The sequence below is a fragment of the Crocuta crocuta genome, unplaced genomic scaffold, assembly GCF_008692635.1.
Source record: "Crocuta crocuta isolate KB4526 unplaced genomic scaffold, BGI_CrCroc_1.0 scaffold176, whole genome shotgun sequence".
NCBI classification, from domain to species: Eukaryota; Metazoa; Chordata; class Mammalia; order Carnivora; family Hyaenidae; genus Crocuta; species Crocuta crocuta.
In genome coordinates, this window is record NW_027531905.1 from 4,234,214 (window position 1) to 4,261,095 (window position 26,882).

General features: G+C 34.8%; 1 protein-coding gene across 4 annotated transcripts in view; it reads right to left on the reverse strand.

The window, feature by feature from the left end:
• Positions 1-26,882, reverse strand: part of CCDC91 (coiled-coil domain containing 91) — a 342,402-nt gene that overhangs the window by 214,357 nt on the left and 101,163 nt on the right. The window contains exons 1-5 of one of the 4 annotated variants that reach the window (XM_077774525.1): positions 8,064-8,190; positions 6,025-6,113; positions 5,008-5,165; positions 3,867-4,002; positions 2,846-2,950 (exon numbers count right to left, since the gene is read on the reverse strand). In XM_077774525.1, coding sequence (XP_077630651.1) covers positions 2,846-2,950; positions 3,867-4,002; positions 5,008-5,117 — 351 coding nt within the window. In that variant the 5' untranslated portion in view covers positions 5,118-5,165; positions 6,025-6,113; positions 8,064-8,190. Of the gene's footprint in view, positions 1-2,845; positions 2,951-3,866; positions 4,071-5,007; positions 5,166-6,024; positions 6,114-8,063; positions 8,191-26,882 lie in introns of those variants that run through there. The other 3 variants (XM_077774524.1, XM_077774523.1, XM_077774522.1) reach the window with 3 other exon arrangements.

Consider the following 26,882-nt stretch of genomic DNA (forward strand, 5'->3'; position numbering starts at 1 on the left):
AAAATGACAACCATGACAATACCACCTGGAATTTATACTGGTCTTTAGAGTGAAAAGGTCAAAGTATATGTGAGGTCTTAGAACCTATCTCAGATATGTTATTGCTCTCATAGATACACTGAAAAACTTAAACTGAGTTTGCAAAGGTGTATGTCTCACTAAAGGCCCAGAATAAGTCGCTCACTATAGGCAGAAAAAAACCACTCATATTCAATACTACATCTTCCAATAAACACTACAATTCCAAGTATGGGACTGGTAAGTGTGGCTGTACACAACATAATTAGCCCTTTGGGGGCAGGCTGCATTATATTAGTGAATTCATTCATTCATTCATTCATTCATTCAAGAATATTAAGTGAGCTCATACCATATGCCAAGTATTGCCCTAGGCACTGGGAAGGAATGTTCCTAATCTCACAGATTACATTCTGGTGGGAAAAAGCAAAAAATAACCAAATCAAAACAAAGTAACAGGTGAATAAATGCTAAGAGGAAGAGGAAAAAAGCAAAGAAAGGTAACTAGGAAATGGTAATAATTTACAGATGGTCTTATTTTCTATTGCATGGTCAAGGAAAGCATCCACAAGAAAATAGCATTTGAGCAGGTATTTGAAGGAAGCTAAGGTTCAGTGAGAATGTTAAAAGTATAATTTTCAAACAGTAAAAATGTGACTCATATAAATACAATTTGAACATATGCCAAGGATTTATTCTTCTCATTTATTTTTTTCAATGTTTTTTATTTATTTCTGAGAAAGAGAGAGAGACAGCGTGAGCAGGGGAGGGTCAGAGAGAGAGGGAGTCACAGAATCTGAAACAGGCTCCAGGCTCTTAGCTAGCTGTCAGCACAGAGCCCGACGCGGGGCTTGAACCCACGAACTGTGAGATCATGACCTGAGCCGAAGCCAGACGCTTAACCGACTGAGCCACCCAGGCGTCCCTCATTTATTAATAAATGAATAATTTATGTTAAGATTTAGGGTATCAGATGTTAAGACTGGTTCGAAGAACATTTGAAGATATGTGTGTGTATATCTATATCAAATATATATTTCACATATATCATATAGATTTCATATTTTCTATATGTATTCAATATTACCCTATATATATTCCATAAATACTTCTTATATATAGAAAGAGAGAGAAGAAATAATGATGTGTTAGACTAAGAAAGAGTGGTAGATTGGAGACAAAACTGGCCAATGTCGTACAGGGCAATAAAGAGTATTTTTGAGGTTATCATACCAACAGAAATTACTTACATCTCTTCTAGAAAAAAACTAATTAACATGGAATGTCAATATATCTGAGACTTCCAGTCAATGGTAAACAGTGAGTCGAATAAAGTATATGCTCCAAAATAATCCTAAGTCTATTAAACAATATCCCCATAAGACATTGAAGGAACACAGCTCACACTTTCCCTTATTTTCAAGTTTTGTTTTTTTTCCTTTTTTAAACAGATCTATGCAGATAGAAGAGCATTCCAGTCAGAAGACTGAGAATGAATCACAAACCATTTCCCTCTACTCACCACTCCAATAGCCAAGGAATGCCCTCTCCAACACAGACTCACACATTCACCTGGACCTTATTAAGAAGTTTGGTGTAAGTAAATAGCTGGAAAAATTGGAGAAGCCAGAAGATTTATATTGGAAAGAGACTGAGAATTGAGGTTGGGACATGATTTGATTTACATTTTTAAAAACATTACCTGCTGAAATAAAAACTCATTAAGGAGAAGAGCAAGGATACAGGCTAGAAGACCACTTAGGAGACCATTAAAATGATCTAAGCAAATAAACAACTAAATATATAGTTTGTCAAAAGTAAAAAGTGCTATGGAGAAAAACAAAACAGAATATGAGAAGGTTGATAGGGATGTCAGTATTATCTGGAAAGGTCTTCTCTGAGAAGGTGGTATTTGCACAGAGATCCGAATGATATAAAAAAGAAAACCATGCAGAGAATTGACGGATATGCCAAAATGATTGAGGAGAAAGAGGAAGGGAAAAGATGAGGGATGATAAAAGAGAATGCATTGCCTTGTAAACCATTTTAAGGACTTACTTGGCTTTTTTAATTTGAGATGAGAAGCCATGAAGGGGTCAGAGCAGAGAAAGGACAAGATCAGCTTTAAGTATTAAACAGATCACAGTGGCTGCAATGTGGAGAACGGTCTGTAAGTGGGCAATGACAGAAGCATAAAGATTAGTCAGAAGAGCCTTTAGTATTCCAAGGAGAGATAAGGATGGATTAGAGTAGGTGGGTAGGAGTGACCCTAATGACAGACAGTCAAAACCTGGACATTTTGAAGGCAGAGCCAACAAGTTTTGATAAAGGAACAGACATGGGGTAAATGGATCAGCCCTAGCTACTGGAAATACAGAGCTACCATAAATTGAGATGGGAAGGACTGTAAAAGAAACAAGTTTATTAAGAAAACTTGGGGAGAAGAGGAAACACTGATTACAATTTATGAAAAAGGTCAAATATCTCAGTTTGGGATTTATAGAATTCCAAACTCCTTCAATGTGATCACAGTAAGAAAAATCAGAATATTAATTTCTTTTTTTCCCAGAAAATCAATTTCTAAGTTTTATCCATCAGAAACTGTGTCTTACACTACACTGAGTCTCAACTAACACTCATGGCTTCTCACAGATTCATACTTTTCAAAATGGCATTTATCATCGATTTGATCCATTGTTGGTCCTTCTTCTTATGTATTTAAGCAAGCATCTGACCCTTCATAAATTATTTATTGAACACTTTTTGAAATTACACTACATACTTCAGCAAAAGGCATACATATTAAATTTAAATTCACTGGGTTTACCTGAAGTTCTTTGTATCTATCTTGAAAAGAAATGGCCTCTTGCTCTTTTTCTTTAAGGAAATCTTTTTCTAAGACACTATGCTTTTCCATCAATGATTCCACATCCTAAAGAAAAATCCAAGCATAAATGTCATAATATTTTATAATGGCATACAATATATACAGTTTGTCTCAGTGAACACAGCGGAAAACATTTGGTAAGGGAAGAACCCACAGGAATATGGTTCAACAATATTACATATTGCATGCCCCCCCTATCGTTTCCAGACCAATATTAACATTGACTTAACACCAAAATTATTCACACTAATAAATGAATAACAGCATCTAAATTAACTGTAATTAGCATAAACTATCTCTACATATACTTTCTATAAATTTGCAAAAGTCTTTTTATAGATATATTTGTAGGAGAGAGAAATGAGAACATAAACAAATAATTCACTAAAACACCTGTATATCTAAGTACTCTTGGCAAATATCCCATGATACATAACTTCCCATAGGGACAAGCCAAAGTTATAAATCTTCTAATCGTATAAGAGACACAATACATATAATACTACCTGTTTTCAAAGTAAATAAAAATCAGAAGAAAAATATTAGAGGCAAAAAATCTAGTAGATGCTCATATCTTTAACAGTACATATCTAAGTCTAGTAATTGTTTAGCAAAGACTTTTCTAAGTGATACACTTATAAAACTGACTTAAATCTACAGCCAGGGGAAGAGAGCATCTTCTCCCATTCATCAGTGCTTTTTTTTTTTTTTTTTAATTTTTAAAAATTATCTTAGAGAAGGAGAGAGAGAATCTTAACCAGGCTCCACATTCAGCACAAAGCCCAATGCAGGGTTCACCTCACGACCCTGAGATAATGACCAGAGCCGAAATCAAGAGTTGGATGCTCAACTGAATCACCCAGGCACCCCAACTCATGAGCAATTAATCAGAGACTGGGACTCTATCAAGTTTCAAGTCTTACAATTCAAACATTTATTTTTTAGGCAAATGTAAATATACCTTTTTAATTCTCTGTTTTTCTTCTTCAGAAACTTTGAGTTTAATCTCCAGACTTGAAATTTTCTGCTGAAGCTGTATGTTTGATACATTGGCTCCAAGATCCTCAGAATCATCCACAAGGGCAATTGTTCCATTACTTTTCTCATCATTTAAACCCAATGGAAAAAGTGAGATATCCAGATGAGTGTGTGTTGATTGCTGAATCTAAACCACATTAAAAAAAAAATACACAAGAGGGGAAAGTTTACACTGTACCAATAATGAAAACATCCAAAGGGCACCAGAAACCACATGTGGAAATTAAGTTGTAGCAAAGGTTCTGAAATTATTTCACCCTTTAAGTAAATCAACAGAAGACCTCAAACTGTTACAACAACCTGATTATGGCAGTTAAGAAACAAAACTCCCTCTAAACTTCAGAGTCTACAGCATTTATTATTTTGCAAACAAAGCAGTAAAAAAATGGAAATGTTTTCTTATGCTTGAAAGCATACAATTAAGTATAAACACACCTGACACTCACCAGTCCTTAAATTTATACACACATCCAGAATGTGTATATATTTTAAATTGTAAGTCAGAATTTGAAATTTACCAGTATCTGCTACTTGATCATCACTCTAGTAAAGATAGCAGGTGACTCAAGGTTGTGTCCTGCACGTCAGAAATCTGGACTAACTGCAGCATCTAACACAATGCCTGGATTAATAAATATGTGAATGAATAAACCCCATGACTGCTGTCTTTATGGTTTTGACTCTAAAATTAAAATGAACATTCTAAAATCTAAATTCACAGGGTAAGCCTCCCTGAACAGAGAAATATTTTTTTGCAATTATTGTTTTCTTTTGAAGTCCAAGATTTGAAATGCAAAGCGAAGCCAATTTTAACTAATGATATACTCAAAACTAGATTTTGGTAACTATGACTACATAAAATTCTTTGCAATTATGCCACAAAACATATTATTCACTTTTTGGAATTCTAGATATTAGCCTCCAAGTTAAAATATCTACAAAAATATTTCTTTCAGAAAAATAAGTAAATAAAAGTAAAGAAAGAAATCAGAAAAGCTTCACTTAAACCAGTAGGCAACTTTCTAAGTATGCAAACTTCTTATAAAAAGTACACTTGTCTTTACCTGTGCTTTAGGAACAGTTTGATTGACAATGCTGTCGTCTGTGTGTGTATTCTCTGGTGATGAAATGACGGACTCCGAAGAGAGGCAGCCAACTGAAGAAGAGTGGTCATGATCCAGGACAATCTCAGGAGAAGCTGGAGAAAGATGGACTCCAGATACTAGAGAATAAACAAACAAACAAACAAATAAATAAGAGTATCAAAGAGAATGGAAAGAATGGGTTTAAAGAAAGAAAGAGAACAGACAGAAGGGAAGAGAAAAAGGTAAGAGAAATACAAGCACTGAGACTGAAAATGAAGATTCCATGACTACTCCTAAGGGACCATTACCTGAAATCTAAAACTAATATTTCTAAATTTAACATGACATTTCCATGTGAGACCCAGCCAATAAAACAATTTAATAGTGTCTTAGTGTTTGCATACTAATGCACTATCATAAGAAGTCCATTTCTGAGAGGAAGTACTCCAATATATTTTTCATCTATAGTCAGTTAAGAAAAAGCACTGGCGTGCCTACTAGTGCCAGGCATTAGGCACTGAGAAGGTAAGAGTGAGCAAGACACATGCATTCGTGCAGGCAATGGCCTCAAATCAACTGAATATTTATTAAAGTAAACTGAGCTAAGGGGAAGAATAACTGCTTTAAAATAGCTAATCCAACCGCCTCTGTGTGAACTACTTCTTCTCTAATAGGCAAAATAATTTTCATATTAAAGTCAATTTGAATTGTCTCTATAAAAAAGTAATGTTGAAATTAGTTTGTCACCAAAACATTATTAGATTGTGAGTAGGTTCAAATTGTGAGTAGGTCATGAAAAGAAAGCTAACTGCCAAGATGAAATAAGACAAAAATACTGACAAGGATTAAATAAAAAGCTTATATTACTTTATTTTCAAATGTTCTTCTAAAAATTCAAAAATGTTTGCATTCTGTATTTTAAAGCTTAAGATGAGTAACTAAATAAATTTTAACAGTAATCCATTTATACATTTTGACTTCCTAAATTATAAAGACCTTTATTCCACATTGGCATCAGTGGCAACGTCAGTGAAGTTCTACCATAAATTCTGGAAGGCAGCTCACAATGGAAATTGCATTTTTCCCTGAGGAAAGACATTTATAAGGTCATTAGGTATTTAAAAGCTAAAGAATATATCAATTTCTGACTAGTACCCTATGGGATCATTCAATTATCTTATATACACTATTACTGTGTTGTAATACTGAATTTTTAAGATACCGGATAAGGGATTCTACCTTGTCCCACACACATTTCACTGTTTTAACTAAATTACAGAAAACCAGAATTTCAATTAATGTTTGTACTTGGTATATCTTTTTCAGAAATTCTTTTTTCTAATCTTCACTATTCTGTATGCTAACAGATTTCCCTAAAATGTCAAAATGGCCTAGCTTCTAACTCTGAATTAAAATTTGTAACAAAAACTATTACTAATGAGTTTTTAAAGGCATGACAACAAATACCACAGTGCAGTGACAGGGAGCTCAGCCCTGTGATTAGCACCACAGACTCTAGCACCGTACTGGACACCAGGTGTAGAACCACGGGCAAGTTTAACCTCCCTCAGTTTTCTGATCTGTAAAACTGACAAGCAGGGGGCGCCTGGGTGGCTTAGTCGGTTAAGCGTCCGACTTTCGCTAAGGTCATGGTCTCGCGGTTTGTGGGTTCGAGCCCCGCGTCGGGCTCTGTGCTGACTGCCAGCTCAGAGCCTGGAGCCTGTTTCAGAGTCTGTATCTCCCTCTCTCTCTGACCCTCCCCTGCTCACTCTGTCTCTCTCTCTCTCTCCTAGAAATAAATAAAACATTAAAAAATATTAAAAAAAAAAACTGACAAGCAAGTGGTGATGAGGCTTAAACTGACTAAATTATGTAAAGCACTTAACACTGTGCTGATACTCTTTTCATTACTATTTCAAAGATCATTAAAATTTGTTAGACAATTACACGTATTTCTGGGTATAAAGGGTTTGTGGGACTATGACCCTGGGTTGAAGAAACTCTTTTTTTTTTTTTTTTTAAGGGGAGACTTAAGNGAGAGAGAGAGAGAGAGAATATCAAACAGGCTCCACACTGCCAGAGCAGAGCCCAACACAGGGCTCGAACTCACAAAACTGTGAGATTAATAACCTAGGCCGAAACCAAGAATTAGACTCTTAACCAACTGAGCCGCCCAGGAGCTCCCTGGTTCAAGAAACTCTTTAAAAATATCATTCTGATCTAACACTTGAACATTTTAACATCTCTTTATGTCACTCATATTTATAACCATAATCTAAGACATCAAATTGTCCCGAGTTAAATTCTCATTCTGTAACATATGTTCAAGTATAGCATATGAGGAAAAGATGAAGGAAAAGTGGGTAGATTAAAGGGAGGGAGAGAAGGAGGGAGAAAAGAAAGGAAAGAGATACGTACAGGGAAGAGGCAGGGAGAAGCTGAGGGAGGCAAGTAGGAAGAGGGGCAGGGAGGAATCCCTCACACTGTCTCCTAGCTATCGCCACCCTGTATCACACTTGCCCTTTATAACCAAATTTCTTGTCTCTAAATGATTTGTCTCCATTTTTTTTCTTCCTCCCCCAGCCCTCATCACTCCATTGGATCCATCATTTAAGATAATAACTTTCCTTTCAATTACTATTAAATTAAATGATAACCTCTTGCTTGATCTTTCTTTACTTCTCCAGAACACCTGCTCCCATGATCCTCCCTGTTTCTGAACCTCCTCCCTGGTACCTGCGATACCAGTATCTCCTAAATTTCTTCCTAACAGTTTGACTATTTTGTCCTTGTTTCCTTTTCAGGCTCTTTCTCCATTCAATCTTAAGTTCCATTGTTCCCTACACCCTCTGTTCTTCCCAGTGTCCACACTATTATTATCACTTTCAAAACCTATTATTTAGATAACGTCTTATAAGCTAGTAACATCTAAGTTCACATGTCTCAGTACACACCACCCGCAGACCTCCAGATTCATATACTCACCCAACTACCAGACAGTTCCATTTAGCTGTCAAGTAGTATGTCACACTTACCCATCATCTTACATAAACCTGCTTTGCTTCATGCTTTCCATCCGAGTTAATAGCACCTCAAAGAACTATTTGCCCAAGCCAGAAATGATACCATTAGGTGCCAACCTCACTCCACAGCACAGTCACACTGTGCTACTAACAGTTCTAATTATGCCATACTGTTCAATATCTCTGTGACCTCACAATATACCACCTAAGTAAAAGCCATAACTGTGGAGTCAAAAATGGATTCAAATTTGGGGCGCCGGGGTGGCTCAGTCAGTGAGTCACTTGGTTTCACGATCTTGCGGTTTATGAGTTGAGGCCCCGCATTGGGCTCTACACTGACAGTGCCACGCCTGCTTGGGATTCTCTAAAATTTTCTTCATCTGAAAATGATGAAAGAATATGTAGCTCAAAACAAAGCTATACAGCTTAAATTAGATGATGTATGTAAATCACTTCATTGTTCTAGATAGGTATATGATGAATATTCAGTAAATGGAAGTTGTCATTGAAATTATCATTTGTCAACATTCAAAACAAGCTTACCCAGGAATCTTTTCACCTGCTCCACTACCACCCAACCATAATACAATTTAAATGTCCCACTATCAACATATGACAGAATTTCTAAGAAATAATTATAATTAAAACAACATATATAACCTATAGGATACATTTAAAGCAAAAATTGGAAAAAAATCTACAGTACTGAACACTTCAATCAATTAAAAAAAATTACCGAATAAATGCCTAGCTCACAAACTAACATTGAAATAACAAAGAGGAGCGCCTGGGTGGCTCAGTTGGTTAAGCATCCGACTTTGGCTCAGGTCGTGGGTTCAAGCCCCACATCGGGCTCTATGCTGATGGCTAGCTCAGAACCTGGAGCATGCTTCAGATTCTGTATCTCCCTCTTTCTCTCCTCTCTCCTGCTCATGCTGTCTCTCTCTCTCTCTCAGAAATAAATAAAAAAAGAAAGAAAAGAAACAACAAAGAAAATTCAGAAAGCACAATAAACAAAATAAAGATAATGCAGATACTGAAGTAAATTAAGAAGAAAAGTAAACCTTATTAACAAAATCCCTGAATTTCTAAAAGAATAAATATATAAAATAGTAGTCAACTTATTAAAAATGAAAGGGAGAGGGGTGTCTAGGTAGCTCAGTTGGTTAAGCGTTCAACTTCAGCTCAGGTCATGATCTCACTAGTTTGTGACTTCGACCCCCACATCAGATTTGCTGCTATCAGTGCAGAGCCCACTTTGGATCCTCCATCTCCCTTTGTCTCTCAGCCCCTTTTCTGCTTTCTCTTGCACACTCTCTTTCTCTCAAAAACAAACATTTCCAAAAATTTAAAAAATAATAAAAGGAGGAAGGTACAAATATACAAATTAATAACAAGGGGACATAATGAAAGCATGAGAATATTTTTAATAATAAAACTCCTCTGTAGGTTTCTAAGTAAATTTGAAAACAAATAAAATGAACAATTTTCCACAAAAATGTAGCTTCTAAAAGTTGTTCTGATTAGAGCTAGGGAAAAAAAACACTTAAAAGTAGACCAACTTCTTTTAGAAAAGAATAAAATTATCAGGCAACAACCTCACTGATAAAGCACTTCAAGAAAATTTCTATCAGAAATTCAAAAAACGAATTATTCTAGTGCTCTAAAATTGTTTTTTTTTAATTTTTTTAATGTTTTTTTTTAATAGTTTATTGTCAAATTAGTTTCCACATAACACTCAGTGCTNGCTCTAAAATTGTTACTGAATGTTGAAAATAAAGGAAAATGTCATTAGCATTACATAACACTAACATAACATTGACAGCTAAGCTTGATAAAGACAATACAAGAAAAGAATCATTACAGATTTTTAAAGCATCACAAATAATGAGGTAGTTATAAATAAAATATTAGTAAAAAGAATTTAAAACCGTATCGAGAAAATGATATGCAATGAACAAGCAGATTCGTTCCTGTAATACGAGGCTGGTTCACTATGAAGGAATCCATTAACAAACTACTCCATATTAATACATTTGAAGAGAAAAATGATATGATTATTGCCAAGACAAAGAAAATACTTCTGATAAAAATGAATACCCATATCTTTTAAAAATACTCAAAAAAAAAATAGGAATTGATGAACACTTTCTGAGCATGATGCAGACCTTAGTCCTAAAATCAGCATGTTAATGGAAAAAAACTAAAGCTGTTTCCTATATGAACAGGAACAAAACAAAGATGACTACTACCTCCATACCATGGAACATTCCACTAAAGGGACAGGGCAATGCAGACAGAAAAGAGAAATTAAACACAAGGATAAGAATAGGAAAAGGAAGAAAATTATGCCATGTGCCTATTAACTAAAACAATACACACATTGCAATAAAATAGGATACAAACTTAAACAGAAATAGCAATCACCTGTAAAAACAGTAACTATTTAGAGTATATACTTGTAAAGAAGAATATTATCTTCCATAACAACAAAGATAAAGTACTTAGTTACGTATTTAACATGAAACATGAGGAAAATTTGAAAACACTACTGGAAGACTCAAAGGTAGACCTGAACAAAGGAAAAGACCTTCTGGAATTGGATAGGGCAACTAAACATTACAAAGATGTCATCCTCCCTATGTTAATTAACAGTTCTAATATAACGCCAATAAAAGCATCAATAAGCTTTTTCATAAATGAACTAGACAAATGGGCATTAAAGGTCACATGGAAAAGCAAAAATGGGTAAAAAATACTAAACATGCAAAAGTATAAGGAAGATACTACCCCCTCATTATAATATACCAAATTAAACTATGTTAAAACATACTACAGATCTTATTAAGACACACTGTATTTTAAATTATATTAACACACACAATAAACCCTTTATAAGTAAAACAGTGTGTTTATTTGGTGCAGCAATAAACAGACCAAAAGAATATGCCAGAAATAGACCCATGTATGTGTGAAACTTAGAGATATGTGATAAAAATGGCATTTCAAATCACTAAGGCAAAGATGGGCTTATTAATAGTGCAAGGACAACTGATTAGCCATTTGGGAAGAGATAAAATTAGACTCATACCTCACACTATAGATAAAAATGTAAACTCTAAATTGATCAGAGTTCCAAATACATAAAAAATGAGACCATATAAGAATTAAGAGAAATACGAGTTCCTCTTTACCTTGCGTGTAATAATAGGCTTTTTAACTACAACTTGATTCCACATATAATAAAAGAAAAAACTGATAAACGTGACTAGAGAATAAATATATAAAAACTTTGTAGGTATCAAACTTATCTTCAATAAATTTTAAAAGCTAATAAACAAAAAGAATGCATAATATGTATCACAGATAAGGATTAATATTCTTAATATATTGAAAAAACTTAAGACTTACGAGAAAAACATTAGGAATAAAACAGCCTATAGAACAGGCAAAAATGTGAACAGACAAGACATCAAAAAGAAAATATACAAATAGTTCTTGAATGCATGAAAAGACGTAGATCCGTGCACCTACTCATTTGTCATAAAAGAAACACAGGGAAGAGAATAAAGCCAAAACTAATGAGACTGATAGGTGGAAGACAGGTGGCATGAAGTGGAAAGACAGATGAAAGGGATGGTGGAAATACCTTGTCTATGAGTGTGGTTTTTTAATATGGTTCTGATTTTTGAAACCATGTTTCATATAACTCAATAAAATAACACTAAAATCAACAAGCAGGGGAATAAAGGGATTGAATCCTAAAATAAAATACAAAGAGTAATAAATGAACTAAACCATATTTTAAATGGATAATCTTATCACACCACAAAGTGTGGAAGGGGGTGGGGTGGAGGCCAAGAACTAACTCAAGTTAATTTGGGACATGGTATTTTTGTCTATATGTTCTCGGCATAAGAACAAAAACAACGCTAAATACTGAGGAGAAGAAGAAGAGGCAGAAAAATATAAGACGAGGAGGAAGGGGAAAAAAAGAACAAAAATAAAGGAAATACGGTAACATGTTAATATCTAAAGAAAACTGACAAAGGATATACGGGAATCTTTTGTTCATTTCTTAATGCTTTTCTGTAAGTCAAAATAAAAAGAGGAAAGAGCAAAATGGGAAATTATATTAAATAGAAAATAAACAAGAGATCTGAAGAATTGCTCTTAAGGGAAAAAAATACCTAGTCTAAACAAAAGCCTTGCCTATGTAAAATTGCTAAATAAAGACTTCTGATATTATGAAAAACATGTATTGGAATACCCCCAGCAATACTGTTCATAACAGCAAATAAGTGAGAACAGCCTAAATACCTACTGAGAGTTGAACAGCTAAATGAGCTGTGGCATAATCATACATTAGAGTTTTTACATCTCTGAACATAAAGAGACTATAGGTATATGCAACAACACAGAGGAGATATACATGTATACAATAAACTCTATCTTTACAAAAGTAAGGAAAACATAACACAAAATTTAAGACAGCAGTTCCCTTTGGAGGAAAGCATAGGGAAAGGACAGAAGAAAAGTACAAGAATTGCTAATACTCTGCTTCTTAAATTAAATGGCAGATTCATGAGTGTAATTTTCGAATATAAATAATTATTCGAGAAAAATAATTACATATGCCTAAAAATTTAATTCTGAAGACTTCCTGTTTCAATGCCATTCCTGGTTGAAGTACCCTCATGAGCTACATTATCCCACTGATCAAACTTGCTCTGGGTAAGTAAGAGAGGAAAAAACTCTAATTCAAACTAAAGATAAATAGGGATGAATTAGTTCACTCAAGTAAATTATGCTTTTCTGAAAAGATGTCAAGAATCAGCAACAGACTAATAAACACAAGACTTGAAGGTGCAAGCCTAACTGGCATCCTGCTAATCACAATATTTATTCCAGAAACAAAGAAAGTTGAACCTCAAACGCCTAGAATTTACATATGCTTTCAACTTATGAGGTATTAGTGATGTTTTAGAAATCTGTTTAACTGGGTAATATGAATGTTTACTGAATATATCATAATCCACATCCTACTTTAAAAATAAAATGAGAAAACAAATGAGCAGGGCCATGAAAAGAGAACATATAAATGCATTACTCTCTAAGTGAAAACTGGGTATTTTCAGTTAAGCCTCTAAGGTTTTCACTATGCTATAATTCACACGTCTTCCCTGCATTTTAGATGACTATCCAATAACAATAATTTACCCTAAAAAAGCCACATTGGTAAATATTGTCCATATATATAGGCCAAAAATGTTATTCAATAATAATGATGGTACACATTTCATGTCTGCTTAGAAAATTACAAATTCCAGCCAACTAATCTTTGACAAAGTGGGAAAGAGTATCCAATGGAAAAAAGACAGCCTCTTTAACAGATGGTGCTGGGAGAACTGGACAGCAACATGCAGAAGAATGAAACTAGATCATTTTCTCACACCATACACAAAAATAAACTCAAAATGGATAANGGAAGGAGAGTGATGGGCATGGAGGAGGGCACTTGTGGGGATGAGCACTGGGTGTTATATGGAAACCAACTTGACAATAAACTATGAAAGAAAAAAAAAGAAAATTACAAATTCCAAAATGTAAAATATAATCATCTTCTTACCTAGCCAAGAAAATACAGCTGTTAAAGTTCAAACTGCTACAGTATTCTTTGGTCTATTAAAAAATTGAATGGTGTCAGTCTTCATGCTGAAAATCTTTATAAGATCAAGTATACCCAGCAGCATTTTCCACATAAAAACTCGGCCAAATATTTTTTAAGAAGTGAAATTCTACAAAATCTTGCTTCTTGGGTATTTTGTTTGTTTGAATGCTTTTAAATCTTAAGCAAGAAAGAGTACAGACACAATTTGCTTCATTTCAAATGTGAAATCCTTGGTTTTCTAAGACAGAGAATACAAGGTCAGCATATACTCATGACAGTTATAAAACTAAAAGTACAATGAATGGCAGTTCTTCCTCTTCCACTTTGTAACGGTAATCAGCAAAGTGATTGGGCATATCATTTTTCATTGACAGACCTTTTCTAAAATACAAAAAAAAAAGCCCACTACGTCAGAATACCACATAAGCAAAGGAAGACCAAGTTTCCAAATACTATGCAATTTTTTTTCCAGTAATTCTGCCTGTGGTCAACTCTGTTGTTTTTTTTTACATAAGCATAACTCTTATAAAATCTAAACAAGAAACAGGTGTAAATGCTCAGACACTCTTAACTGTACCCAAAGAAATCTACTGATCTCCGCTAATGGTTAATAATTCACAAAGAGAACACCAATAAAATGATAATCATTTTTACAACTTTTAACTTAAAAAACATTTTTGGACTTTTTCATTCAGACATTCCCTTTATTCAACAGAGGCTCCTGTCTTGCAGCATCCTTTCACTTCACAGAGGCTGGTGATTACCTTACACAAATTGTCATCTCCCTAAAATCCTGTGATATCCTAATTTATTATCAGGTCTATGGATGAATCCACCTCTTCCAGTCCAGGGCTCATTGTTGAGACTCTGAAATTCACTCATGTAAGGAAATCACTCAGTTATGGAAAACAAAAAATATGCAAAAGTTGAGGAATATCTAAATAATATATCTAAATATGAAGGTTTGTTAGTAAATACAAAATAAGTGTATAGGCTTTTTTTTAAGTGGCAGAAAAACACTGTTTAGAAGTGTTACTTCTATCCAAGAAGGTTCTCTCCAAGAAATGCCCCCTGATTTATTATTTAGTGGATTTCAAGACATTACCTAGGATATCTAGGTTAGAGACTAATGGAGAAATCTACAATAGCTTTTTAAAAGGCTAAGATACAAGAACACAAGGTAGATTCAGTCACTTTCTTAATAAAAGTGATTACAAAATCCATGAAATTTCTACCAATATAGTTATTTTTAATTACTCTCCAGAGTATTCTATAAATACAGGCTCCACCTCTCTCTGCCTCTTTGAGGAATAACGGTATGCTCCTAAAAGCTGTTTTGTTGACACCATACACTGCAAATTATAATGAGCAGTTTTTTTAATTATGTGGATGACTAAAAAACTGTTTCAACTTATAAAAGAGACATACAGACACAGTGTCTTCAAAATCCATCACTAGAATGTTCAACACAAATTCATATCATACAGATAAACCTTTTTGAACAGGGAAATTAAAAAATAATCTATTTAAATCCCCACTACATCTTCATTATCATAGTAGGAAAAAAAATGGCACAGCAACTAAAAAGTTTTAAAAAAAGAAACAAATTAATAAAATGCAGACAGTAATATCTAATAACTTTGAAAAATATGGAAGAAATATCTCAGAACCATAAATACATCTTTAAGCCAACTTACTATCTGAGATTTGTAATCACAAAAGTGACCAAACATAGGCAAATTCTAAGCAATTTCCAAAGAGAAGGAAAAAAAAATATATCATGACTTAAGTTAAAGCAGTATGTTAAACTGATTCGCTGAGGCAGTTTTTGACTCCCCAGTCTATGGAAGCTGGGTCCTTAAGGATTTGTTTTTAGAAACCAAAAGCAAAGGCAAGCAAAAATAAACAAGTAAGGCTATATTAAACTAAAAAGCTTCTGTATAGCAAAGACAACCATCAACAAAATGACAAAGCAACCTACCGAACGGGAGAAGATATTTGTAAGTCATATATCTGATAGGGGGTAATATCCAAAAATTATAAAGAATTCATACAACTCAACAGCAAAAAAACAAACAACCCAGTTTTAAAATGAACAGAGAATATGAATATGTATACATTTTTCCAAAGGAAATATACAGATGCCCAACAGGTATAGATGAAAGGTACTCAACGTTACTAATCACATGGAAAATGCAAATGAAAACCACAGTGATATACCACCCCACACCTTGAATGAACAGTAATACTAGAATGGCTATTACCAAAAAGACAAGAAATAACAAATACTGGCGAGAATGAACAAAAGGGAATCCTAGGGCACCGCGGACAAGAATGTAAATTGATATATCTAATATAGAAAACAGTATGGAGGTTTCCCCCAAATTAAAAATAGAACTACCATATGATCCAGCAAATCCACTTCTGGGTATTTATCCAAAGAGCACAAACACTAACCTGAAATGATATAGGTACCCCCATGTTCACTGCTGCATTATTTACAGCAGCCAGGCCATGGAAACAATCTAAGGGTCTGTCAGCAGATGAGAGGACGAAGGGGTAAAGAAAATGTAGTATGTGTATGTATATGTGTGTGTATCAACCCATAAAAAGAAAGGAAATCTTGCCATCTGTGACAACATCAATGGATCTTGAGGACATTATGCTATTAAAATAAACCAGAGAAAGTCAATGCCGTATGATCTCACATACATATGAAATCTTTAAAAAAGAAGAAATATGAGTTATACAGAGAACAAATGGTGGTTTCCAAGGGTGGCGGGCAGGGAGAGTAAAGGAGGTTAAAAGGTATAAATTTCCAGTTATAAAATAAATAAGTCATAGGGATGTTATGTACAGCATAGTGACTAAAGTTAGTTATACTGAATTGCATATTTGAAAGTTGCTAACAGATCTTTAAAAAATTCGTAAGTAAAAAAAATCACTTCTGAACGTTAACTAGAAGTATTATAGTGATCATTTTGCAATATTCAGGCATATGTCATTTTATTGAGCTTTGCTTTATTCCACTTTGCTGATAATGCATATTTTATAAATTCAAGGTTCATGGTCACACTGCATCAAGCAGATGGCATTTTTCCAACAGCATTTGCTCACTTCCTGTCTCTGTGATACATTTTGGTAATTCTCAGAATGTTTAACCTTCTTCATTATTGTATTTGTGATGATGACCTGTGGTCACTGATCTTTAGTGTTAACTACTATAATTGTGTTGGAGCACCATAAATTATGCCCATAGAACACAGCAAAGTTAATCAATAAATGATGTCTGCTCTGACTGCCTCACCAACCAGCCATTTCCTCATCCTTCTCCCTCTCCTCAGGCCTCTCTATTCCCTGAGACACAACAATACTGAAATCAGACCAATTAATAACCCCACAAAGGCCTCTAAGTGTTCAAGTGAAAGGAACAGTTGCACATCTCTCACCTTAAATAAAAAGCAAGAAATGATTAAGCTTAGTCAGGAGGGCATGTCAAAAGCTGAGACAGGCTGAAAGCTAAGCCTCTTGCACCAAATAATTAACCAACTTGTAAATGCAAAGGAAAATTTTCTTGACAGAAATTGTTACACCAGTGAACACACAAATGATAAGAAAGCAAAACATCCTTATTGCCGAAATGGAAAAAATTTTTGGTGGTCTGGATGGAAGATCAAACCAATCACAACATTCTCTTAAGCCAAAGCCTAATCCATAGCAAGGCCCTAACTCTTCAATTCTATGAAGAATGAGAGATGTGAAAAAGCTGCAGAACCAAAGTGTGAAGTTAGCAGAGGTCAGTTCATGAGGTTTCAGGAAAGGAGCCATCTCTGCAACATAAAAGTATAAGCTAAAGCAGCAAGTGTTGATAGAGAAGCTGCAACAAATTATCCAGAAGACTTGGTAAGATAATTAATGAAGGTGGCTACATCAAACAACGCATTGTCATTGTAGATGCAACAGCATCCACACCTCTGTTGTAAGAGGACGCCATCTAGGACTTTCGTAGCTAGAGGGAAGTCCATGCCAGGCATCAAAGCTTCAAAGGACAGGCTGATGTTCTTTGTTACTGACTAATGAGACTGGTAACTTTAAGTTGAAACCAATGCCCATGTAGCATTCCAAAAATTCTACGACCCTTAAGAATTATGCTATATCTACGCTCCTATATTCTATCAATGGAAAAGCAAAGCTTGGATGACAGCATATCTGTTTACATCATGGGTTTCTGAATATTTGGAGCCCACTGTTAAGACCTACTGCTCAGAAAAAAAAGATTCCTTTCAAAATATTACTGCTCACTGACAATGTACCTAGTCATCCAAGAGCTCTGATAGACGTGTACAATGAGATTCATGCTGTATTCATGCCTGCCAACAACATCCATTCTGCAGCCCATGGATCAAGGAGTAATTTTGACTTTCAAGTCTTATTCTTTAAGAAATGCATTGCATAAGGCTACAGCTGCTGTAAGCAGTGATTCCTCTGGTGGATGTGGGCAAAGTTAACTGAAAACCTTCTGGAAAGGATTCACCATTCTAGATGTCGTTAACAATACTTGTGATTTGGGGCGCCTGGGTGGCTTAGTCGGTTAAGCGTCCGACTTTCACTTAGGTCATGATCTCGCGGTTCGTGGATTCGAGCCCCGCGTCGGGCTCTGTGCTGACTGCCAGCTCAGAGCCTGGAGCCCGTTTCAGTCTGTGACTCCCTCTCTCTCTGACCTCTGCTCACGCTGTCTCTCTCTCTCTCTCTCTCCGAAAAATAAATAAAACATTAAAAAATTTAAAAAAAAAACAATACTTGTGATTCATGGAAAGAGATCACAATACCTACATGAACAGGAGTTTGGGAGAAATGGATTCTGACCCTCATGGATGACTTTGAGGGGGTTAGATATTTCAGTGGAGGAAGTTACTGCAGGTGTGGCAGAAACAGCAAGAGTGCTAGAATTAGAAGTGGAGCCTGAAGATGTGACTGAATTCCTGCAATCTCATGATAAAACTTTATCAGGTGAGGAGTTGCTTCTTATTGATGAGCACAGAAAGTGTTTTTTTGAGATGGAAATTACTCCTGGTGAAATGCTGTGTAGATTGTTGCAATGATAAGAAAAGATTTAACACATTACATCAACTTAGCTGATAAAGCAGTGGCAGGGTTTGAGAGGACTGACTCTAATTCTGAAAAAAGTTCTGTGAGTAAAATGCTATCAAACGGCATCACATGCTACAAAGAATTCATTCACGAAATGATGAGTCAACGATGCAGCAAATTTTATGATTTTATTATCTTAATCGCCACAGCCATCCCCACCTGCAGCAAATATCACCCTGATCACTCATCAGCCATGAACACTGAGGCAAAAGCTTCCCTACCAGCAGAAAGATTACATATGACTAGCTGAAAGCTCAGATGATAGTTAGCATTTCTTAGCAATAAAGATTTTTCAACTGGGGGCACCTGAGTGGCTCAGTTCCTTAACCATCCTACTCCTGATTTCAGCTCAGGTCATGATCTCACGGTTGGGGAGACTGAGCCCCGCATGGGTGCCAAGGGAAAGCTGTCAGCCTCGAGCCAGCCTGAGGCTCTCTCTCCTTCTCTGTCCCGCCCCTCCTCATGCACGCACTCTCACACTCTCTCAAAATAAATAAATACACATTAAAAAATGATTTTTAATTAAAGTATGTACTTTTTTATAGATGTGATACTATTGCACACTTAATAGAGTATAAAGTATAATATACACGTAACTTTGATATGCACTGGGAAACCAAAAAATTCATTTGACTCTCTTTATTGCAATATGTACTTTATTGTGGTGGTCTGGAACTGAACCCACAATGTCTGCAAAGTATACTTGTATACAAATATCAAAGTACCATGTTGTACACCTGAAATGAATATAATGTTATGTGTCAATTATACATATACATATGTAATTTTTTTAACTGATTACAACATGATGAGATAGTTAAGGGAAAAAAGTGCTTGCGCTCTTTTTGTGACCCCTTTATTATCTATTTACTTACTCAAACTATACATAGTTGTAGATTTACCATTACAATCAAGAACATGAAAGATCTGCAACATTTTACCCTGGAAAATTAACCCCTAGAATATAGTATCAGTATTGAAATAATGAAAATAAAAAAACAAAGCCTTATCTAAAGTACTTAATGGTTAGATATTATGGAAAGTCCCCCCTACCATTGTTTGCAGAGTTAATATCACTGTTGGAACATCCCAAATATCAAATAATTAAAATACTAGTGTGCTACACATAATTGGTTTTTATAAACCAATTTACTCTTGACAATTTATTTAGATATTTCTTGGAAATATTTTAAATATTAAATATTTTAAATATAAAAGAGTAATTGTCCCAACAAAGGGTAAAATTTGACTCAGGGACATATAAGGAATACATAGGAAAGATTTGATTCTATTCATACAATGAGGCAACCAAGCAAATGTTATAATCAATCAAAGGAAAAGCCAAAATAGCACAAATTTATGGTGAGTAAGGAATATTGAAATGAACTGCAATGGAAGTAATTTTTTTTTTTCCCAAAGGAGAGAAGGAAGTCATTCAAAACTCCATTAGACATCAGAGAATTTACATGCCTATCAATTACCTACAACATACAGAGAGCTATAAAACATAAAGTAGTTCAAAGTTAGTAAACAGGGATAGAATCAGATAACCCTGAGACCTCTGCTCAGTGTTAACAATGCATAGTATTCATTCTTTTCTATATGACCAAAAAGAATAGTTCAAATCTCAGTTAAGCCAAGTGAAATAAAGGGGAGAGAACTGTCTCTGAGTATGTTTGCACCAGGCATTGTAAAAGATACTGTGTGTCAATCAATTTGATTCTTACCAAAACTACTATTTTATACATGAAGAACCTAAGACTCAAAGTTTATCTATTATGTCCAAGATCTCACAGCTAGATCAGAATACATGTCTGTTTGACTTCAAAGCCCACACCCTTCTTTCCACAATGATTAAAAAAAACAAATAAAATAATGTAAAGCTTTGCCATTTGTGTATGTGTGTCTGTGCATGCAAGTGTGGGGCAGGGGGTGTGCGTGCATTTAGGATGTAAACAATGAGAAATAAAAGACAAGGAAACAAAATATAGACCACTTAATAGTAAACACATAAAGTTAGAAAAAAAGGAAAGATAAAAACTTAAGTATTTAAAAAAACTAATGTTCTCAATGAAATGTATATTTAAATGACACCAACAACAGAAGTTACTGTTTTGGGGGCGCCTAGGTGGCTTAGTCGGTTGAGCGTCCGACTTTCGCTTAGGTCATGATCTCGCGGTTTGTGGGTTCCAGCCCCGCGTCGGGCTCTGTGCTGACTGCCAGCTCAGAGCCTGGAGCCTGTTTCAGTCTGTGACTCCCTCTCTCTCTGACCCTCCCCTGCTCACGCTGTCTCTCTCTCTCTCTCTCTCCTAGAAATAAATAAAACATTAAAAAAATGTTAAAAAAAAAAGAAGTTACTGTTTTGTTATTTAAAGTCTAAAAAGAAAGAAAAAAACATGCCTAGCACATATACAGTAATTTACAAAGGCCAATTAAAAGAATAAAGTAAAGCCAGCAGTTCTCAAATTCTTAGCCATGTACTATTCCCAAAGAAAACAAAACTAGTTTCAAGTTCACATCCGTCCTTCCAGTTAATCAAATGGCAAAGGAAATGTAGTTACAGTATGGGAATATTAGCAAAATGCAAGTCACAATTACTTCTTCTTTCCTCTCTTTTGTTAAGCCTTTAATGTAAAGCTTGTACAATTTCTATTCTCTTTCAGCTATGGAGATTATTTTCAATTCTTTATGTATATTTTTTTCCTTCAATTGCAGATTTCTTCTTTTATTCTCTGAAAAGAGCTACTAGCTACTATCCTCACAATTGTCTTCCTGTATGCCCATGATGTTCTTCCTCTAAATCTTTTTATAATGCATATTAATACTTCTTGACTTAATCACTATGTGCCTTAAAATTAAAATATTTTTCTTTTCTTTTCCTGTTACCTAAATCATAAAATAGAAATAAACAAATTTGACAGCAACAGATTGACAGCTTTCAGTAGATCACAAAAAGAATTCTTATTTGCCAGAACCTGACTCAGCCTCCTAAAGTGAAAAAAAACAGCCCTATAAAAACTTAGGAGTTTTCAAAAGATTAGTATCACTGTATACAAATGAAACTGTTCACTTTAGAGTTTTGCAGTATTTTGTCCACAGTTAAGTCTGTAGCATTTATACTACCCAAATAGAGTGCTATATTTCAGTATTCCCCTCAGAGTTAGCCAGCATCTACATGGCTGTATATATAAAGCATGTATGTGGCTTTTATAAACTTTATAGTCATAACAGTTTTGAACAACAGCAGACCAACCTACTCTTTTATCAATATGATGAAAATACTATTCTTAAAAAAAATACTTAGCATGCCAACATATTCTTAAAGCTAGACAAGTAAAGCCGTCTATCAACAAACTAAAGTGGAGACTCTAAAGCAAACTTTGGGCCTACTACATATCATAAACTTCTTAACTCTGCTGGATGTCTTTATATCCCCTTTTCCAATAAGTTAAAGGCAAGAACAGCTATTAGACACCTAAACTCTCAGCTTTTCCTGAAAGAAATTGTATATGCCCAAACACAGAAATATGTCATTTAAAGATCTATTGTCATTATATTCATTAAAATTAATGAAGCATAAAGCTGAAATAAACTGAAAACCGTTTATATCTCAAAGTAAAAATAAAGAAGAGGTATGGGACTTCAGCTAAGAAATGTCTGTCACAAAAGTCCAATTAAGTTACAAAGTTCTGCTTGTTGATAAGCATAAAAGACTGAAGCAAAAAAATGGAAATTTTAATAAGAAATACAACTGCTGAAAAACGATAAACTTACAAACTCATGGAACTGGTGTGAAGCTTTATGAACTGTTCATTTAAGGGAAATATCGATCTAAGGTTTAGTATATTCAGTATTTAACTCACCAAAAATAGTGACAGTTACCTGTAATATGGTCCTATATCTATAACTAACAAAAACTAAAACACAATTGTCTTACACTGACTCGATGAAAGCTTAATATATTGTCTATGAAAGGTATAATTTAGAAAAAGAAAAACTCTGGGGGACCTGAGTGTCTCGGTCAGTTAAATATCTGACTCTTGATTTTGGCTCAAGTCATGATCTCATAGTTTGTGAGACTGAGCCTTGATATACAGGCTCTGTGCTGACAGCGTGGGGCCTGCTTGGGATTCTCTCTCCCTCTGTCTCTCTGTCCCTCCCCCATGTATGCACACCTGTGCACATGCTCTCTAAATAAACAAACAAACATTTTTTAAAAATTATGGCAATCAAATATATAATGACTGGGGAACTGCTTTAAAAACTAAAGTTATCAAGAAGAATCATCACACAGATGATGCAAATTTCCCTAAATAAAAGAGAACCATTCCAAAGGTGAAAATACTGAAATATAAAATATTAACTTATCTAAGTAATATATTTAAAGAAATAATACAAGCAACCAGATAGAAGACTGGTGGATCAGCTACACAAACTTAAATAAAAGGAAAGATATACAAATACTAGCAGAATCCATGTAAGTATTATCTAGGGAAAAGGACATGTAAACCAAGATTTTAAGTTATTCCAGTCCTCTTGGCTAATCCACTTCCATAATGTGAAAGAAACATGCTATCTCACCATAAGTCATTAAACTCAATTTATTTATTCTAATTCCATGTTTTCACACACCTTTTGATCATAATGCGGTTTACCATTTGTTCTGCCTATAGGTAGAGAATGGAGTATTCCACTCTCTGGCAGAGAAATTTCTCATTATAAGTTAACAAATTGACATTCTGGTTGTATATTTAAGCTTAGTAAGCTTAGTCTATCTCTGAAAAATGAATCTGCTCTCAATATACTGACAAATACACAACTTAACATACAAATATATATATTTTATATGTAGTCTGCAAGAGCCAGTTCCCAACTTTGAACAGAGGCAAATTTAATGAAACAATAAGTGCCCATCTCTAAGGACTCTTTGAAGAAAGTGTGCCAAAATTCACCTGTTGGTACAACATCCTAGTATCTGTAACCAAGACAGCACATATAAGAAATTTTACGTTTTATAGTTAATGAGAACTAAAAAAATTCAAGTGGCTTGCCTAAATGATCCTGCTAAACAGCAACCAATTAAGATTATAATGGATCTTTTCTGATTCCATTAGCAGTTCTTTTCCTACCTCCATAAGATAATATCATTTGGGTGAACATTCCATGAAACTTTTCCAGTTTAGGAAAACAGATGTACATTTGAGAAATTAAAATTTTTGCTTCATTAGAGGCTATTTTACAGGAAGAAACAGTGATTGCTATTTCAGAGGGAGTAGTACAAAAGCCAGGAGGAAGGAAGGAAGGAAGGAAGGAAGGAGAGAGAGAGAGAGAGAGAGAGAGAGAGAAAGAAAGAAAGAAAGAAAGAAAGAAAGAAAGAAAGAAAGAAAGAAAGAAAGAAAGAAAAGAGAAGAAAAGAACCACATCATTTCAGAATAAATAATCTACTCTTATTTAATCCTCATGTTGACAATGCATAAAAGTATGCTACTTTTGTCCCAGATTATACAATTCAAAAAAACGAAGTAAAGCCTGGCCATATTTGAGGAGATGGAGAAAGACTGACTGATAATCACAATTTCTATAGACAGACATTAAGTACAAAAAGGTATAATCACAAAAGGTTAAAGCAGGGAGTGTTAGGAAAAGTCCAGAAAACCTAATTTGCATCAGGCATCCTCAAAATCTGAGTGTGGCCAATTTTATCAAGAAAGTAAAGCTTATTAGTATTCCACATACATGTGGAATATATATACTTATATATACATATATACATTAGTATTCCACAGATATGTGCCTAGGAAATACCCTAAAATTTTGGGAGAAATGCTTGTCTCAGAAATAAATTTTCTACCTTCAAAAAAAAAAATTGGGACACTTCTGCTACTCACTTTAATTGTGAGAAGAGATGATCCTATGTATTAAAGGATTAGCTATGTTGAGAATAGACTGTTGTGAGTAAGGGTAGAAGATCTGTTTAGTATGCTTTTTCAGTAAAACAGTCAAGAGATAATGGTGACTCAAACCAGGACGATAAGTGTGGAAGTTCTAAAAATTGACAAAACACCATATATGTTTTGAAAGAATAGGCAACAAGATTCCCTGAGGGGTGGGATGTAGCACAGGAGACGAAAAAGAAGAATCAAGGATGATTCCAGCGTTTTGATTAAGTGAATGAAAGGATGCAGTTGTCAACCATTAAAATGGAAAAGGCTGCTGCTGGAAAAAGGGGCAGCAGAGGCGGAGTTCAGATCTGGACTTTGTAATACCCACATGAGGGTCTTTTATTTCCAGCTAGACACTTGGACTCTTAAAACTATCCTAGACCATAAAGGGCATCAGACCCATTTGCAATATATAAGACAGAAACATAGCATCCAAGCAATGTCAAAAGTTTCTCTTTCACAAGAAAAGTTCTAGCAGCAATAAAAGGGTTTAGTCTCGGCCCTCAACCCAAGTCCCAGTTCATGTGCAAACAGACAAGGTCTTCACAGGTAAGGGTGAGCCCCATCTTGGCGTAGAGGCCAGCCACAAGTTCTGTAACAGTGACGTCTCTTGAAACAACCTTATGGGCATTGCCACAAGGGTCTCAAAAATTACATGTTTAGTTACAAGAATTAACATACTCAGGAAAAGTCCAAAACTATGTCTTCCAACCGAGTACATACAGTTCATTCACGGAGCTTCTAGACAAGACGTAACTTATTTATCAAGGTCATTTTTTATCCATGAACACTGCTGCCTGGTAACAAGGATGGCATTCCATTTCATCATGTTTCCCAGGGAAAGAGAACCAGAAGGAAAGGTATGACTCAAAAAGACATATCTTTGGAGAAGGACATGTTAATTTAGAATGTCTGAGAGACATCCAAGTGAAAACAATGGGCAACCTGTAGATTATATGAATCTAAAGAGACTAGAGACTTAAATCTATTAACAGTAGTAAACTTGGAAAGAAACAAACAACTGAAACAATAACATGCGGCTTGACTCCTACTAAAAACGAGAGATTTTCCAAATGTGCCTCTAAAGCGTTTTCACCCAGTATACAACAAAAAGAACTTATTTCACCCTACAAAGATATATTTTTGACAATATATAAACATTAATTTTCATGAAACAACGTTCCACATACGTTTTAAATTTAAAAATCTAAAGCAAAAATGGCAATAAAATAAAGATGACAGCCACCTGAGTGGCTCAGTCAGTTGAGCGTCCGATTTCAGCTCAGGTCATGATCTCAGCTCAGGTCATGATCTCCCAGTTTGTGAGTTCAGGCCCCACTTCGGGCTCGCTGCTGCCAGCCTGTCAGGATAGAGCTCACTTCATATCCTCTGTCCCCCTCTACATGTCCCTCCCCTGCTTGTGCTCTCCCCCAAAATAAATATTTAAAAAAGTTTAAAATAAAAAATAAAGATGGTATTTTGTAATCAAAATGGAATTTCAGAGTTATAAGCAATTCAGAATAATCTTGTAAGATTAGCAAAATTATCAGTGATTCTACAACTTTCATTCTTTCATATCTTTCAGCTTCTGTATAGCATCACTACATCACTACTCATATTAATTAGACTTCATTTGGAATAGAAAAACTGTTTGGTATCGGCAGGATGATGGAAACCATCAAAGGTAAGAAAAACTTACCAACCTAATGGTAGTATGCAAGGCTTTATTTTTTGTAAATATTTTGAATATAGTTATTTTTCATTATTTTAGTGGTCTCTTACTTGTGCTACACATTTTTTACCTTTAAATTATGATATCATAAAGCCTCCTGTTATCTCTTAAAACTTCTCTTTCAATTAAAAGGTTTACAACTCCTTTCTATACATACAGATTATCTCATTTTTGACATTAAATTCAGGATGCTATGGGATAAGTCAAACAAAAGTATGTCCTTTCAGCAGCAATAGTCAGCAGTTTTGAGAAACTTACAAAAGTGCAATAACAGAAGCAGCATTAACAGATTAGGTTAAAATAGTTCCTTTAATTACAACTTTAGCTACTTCCTA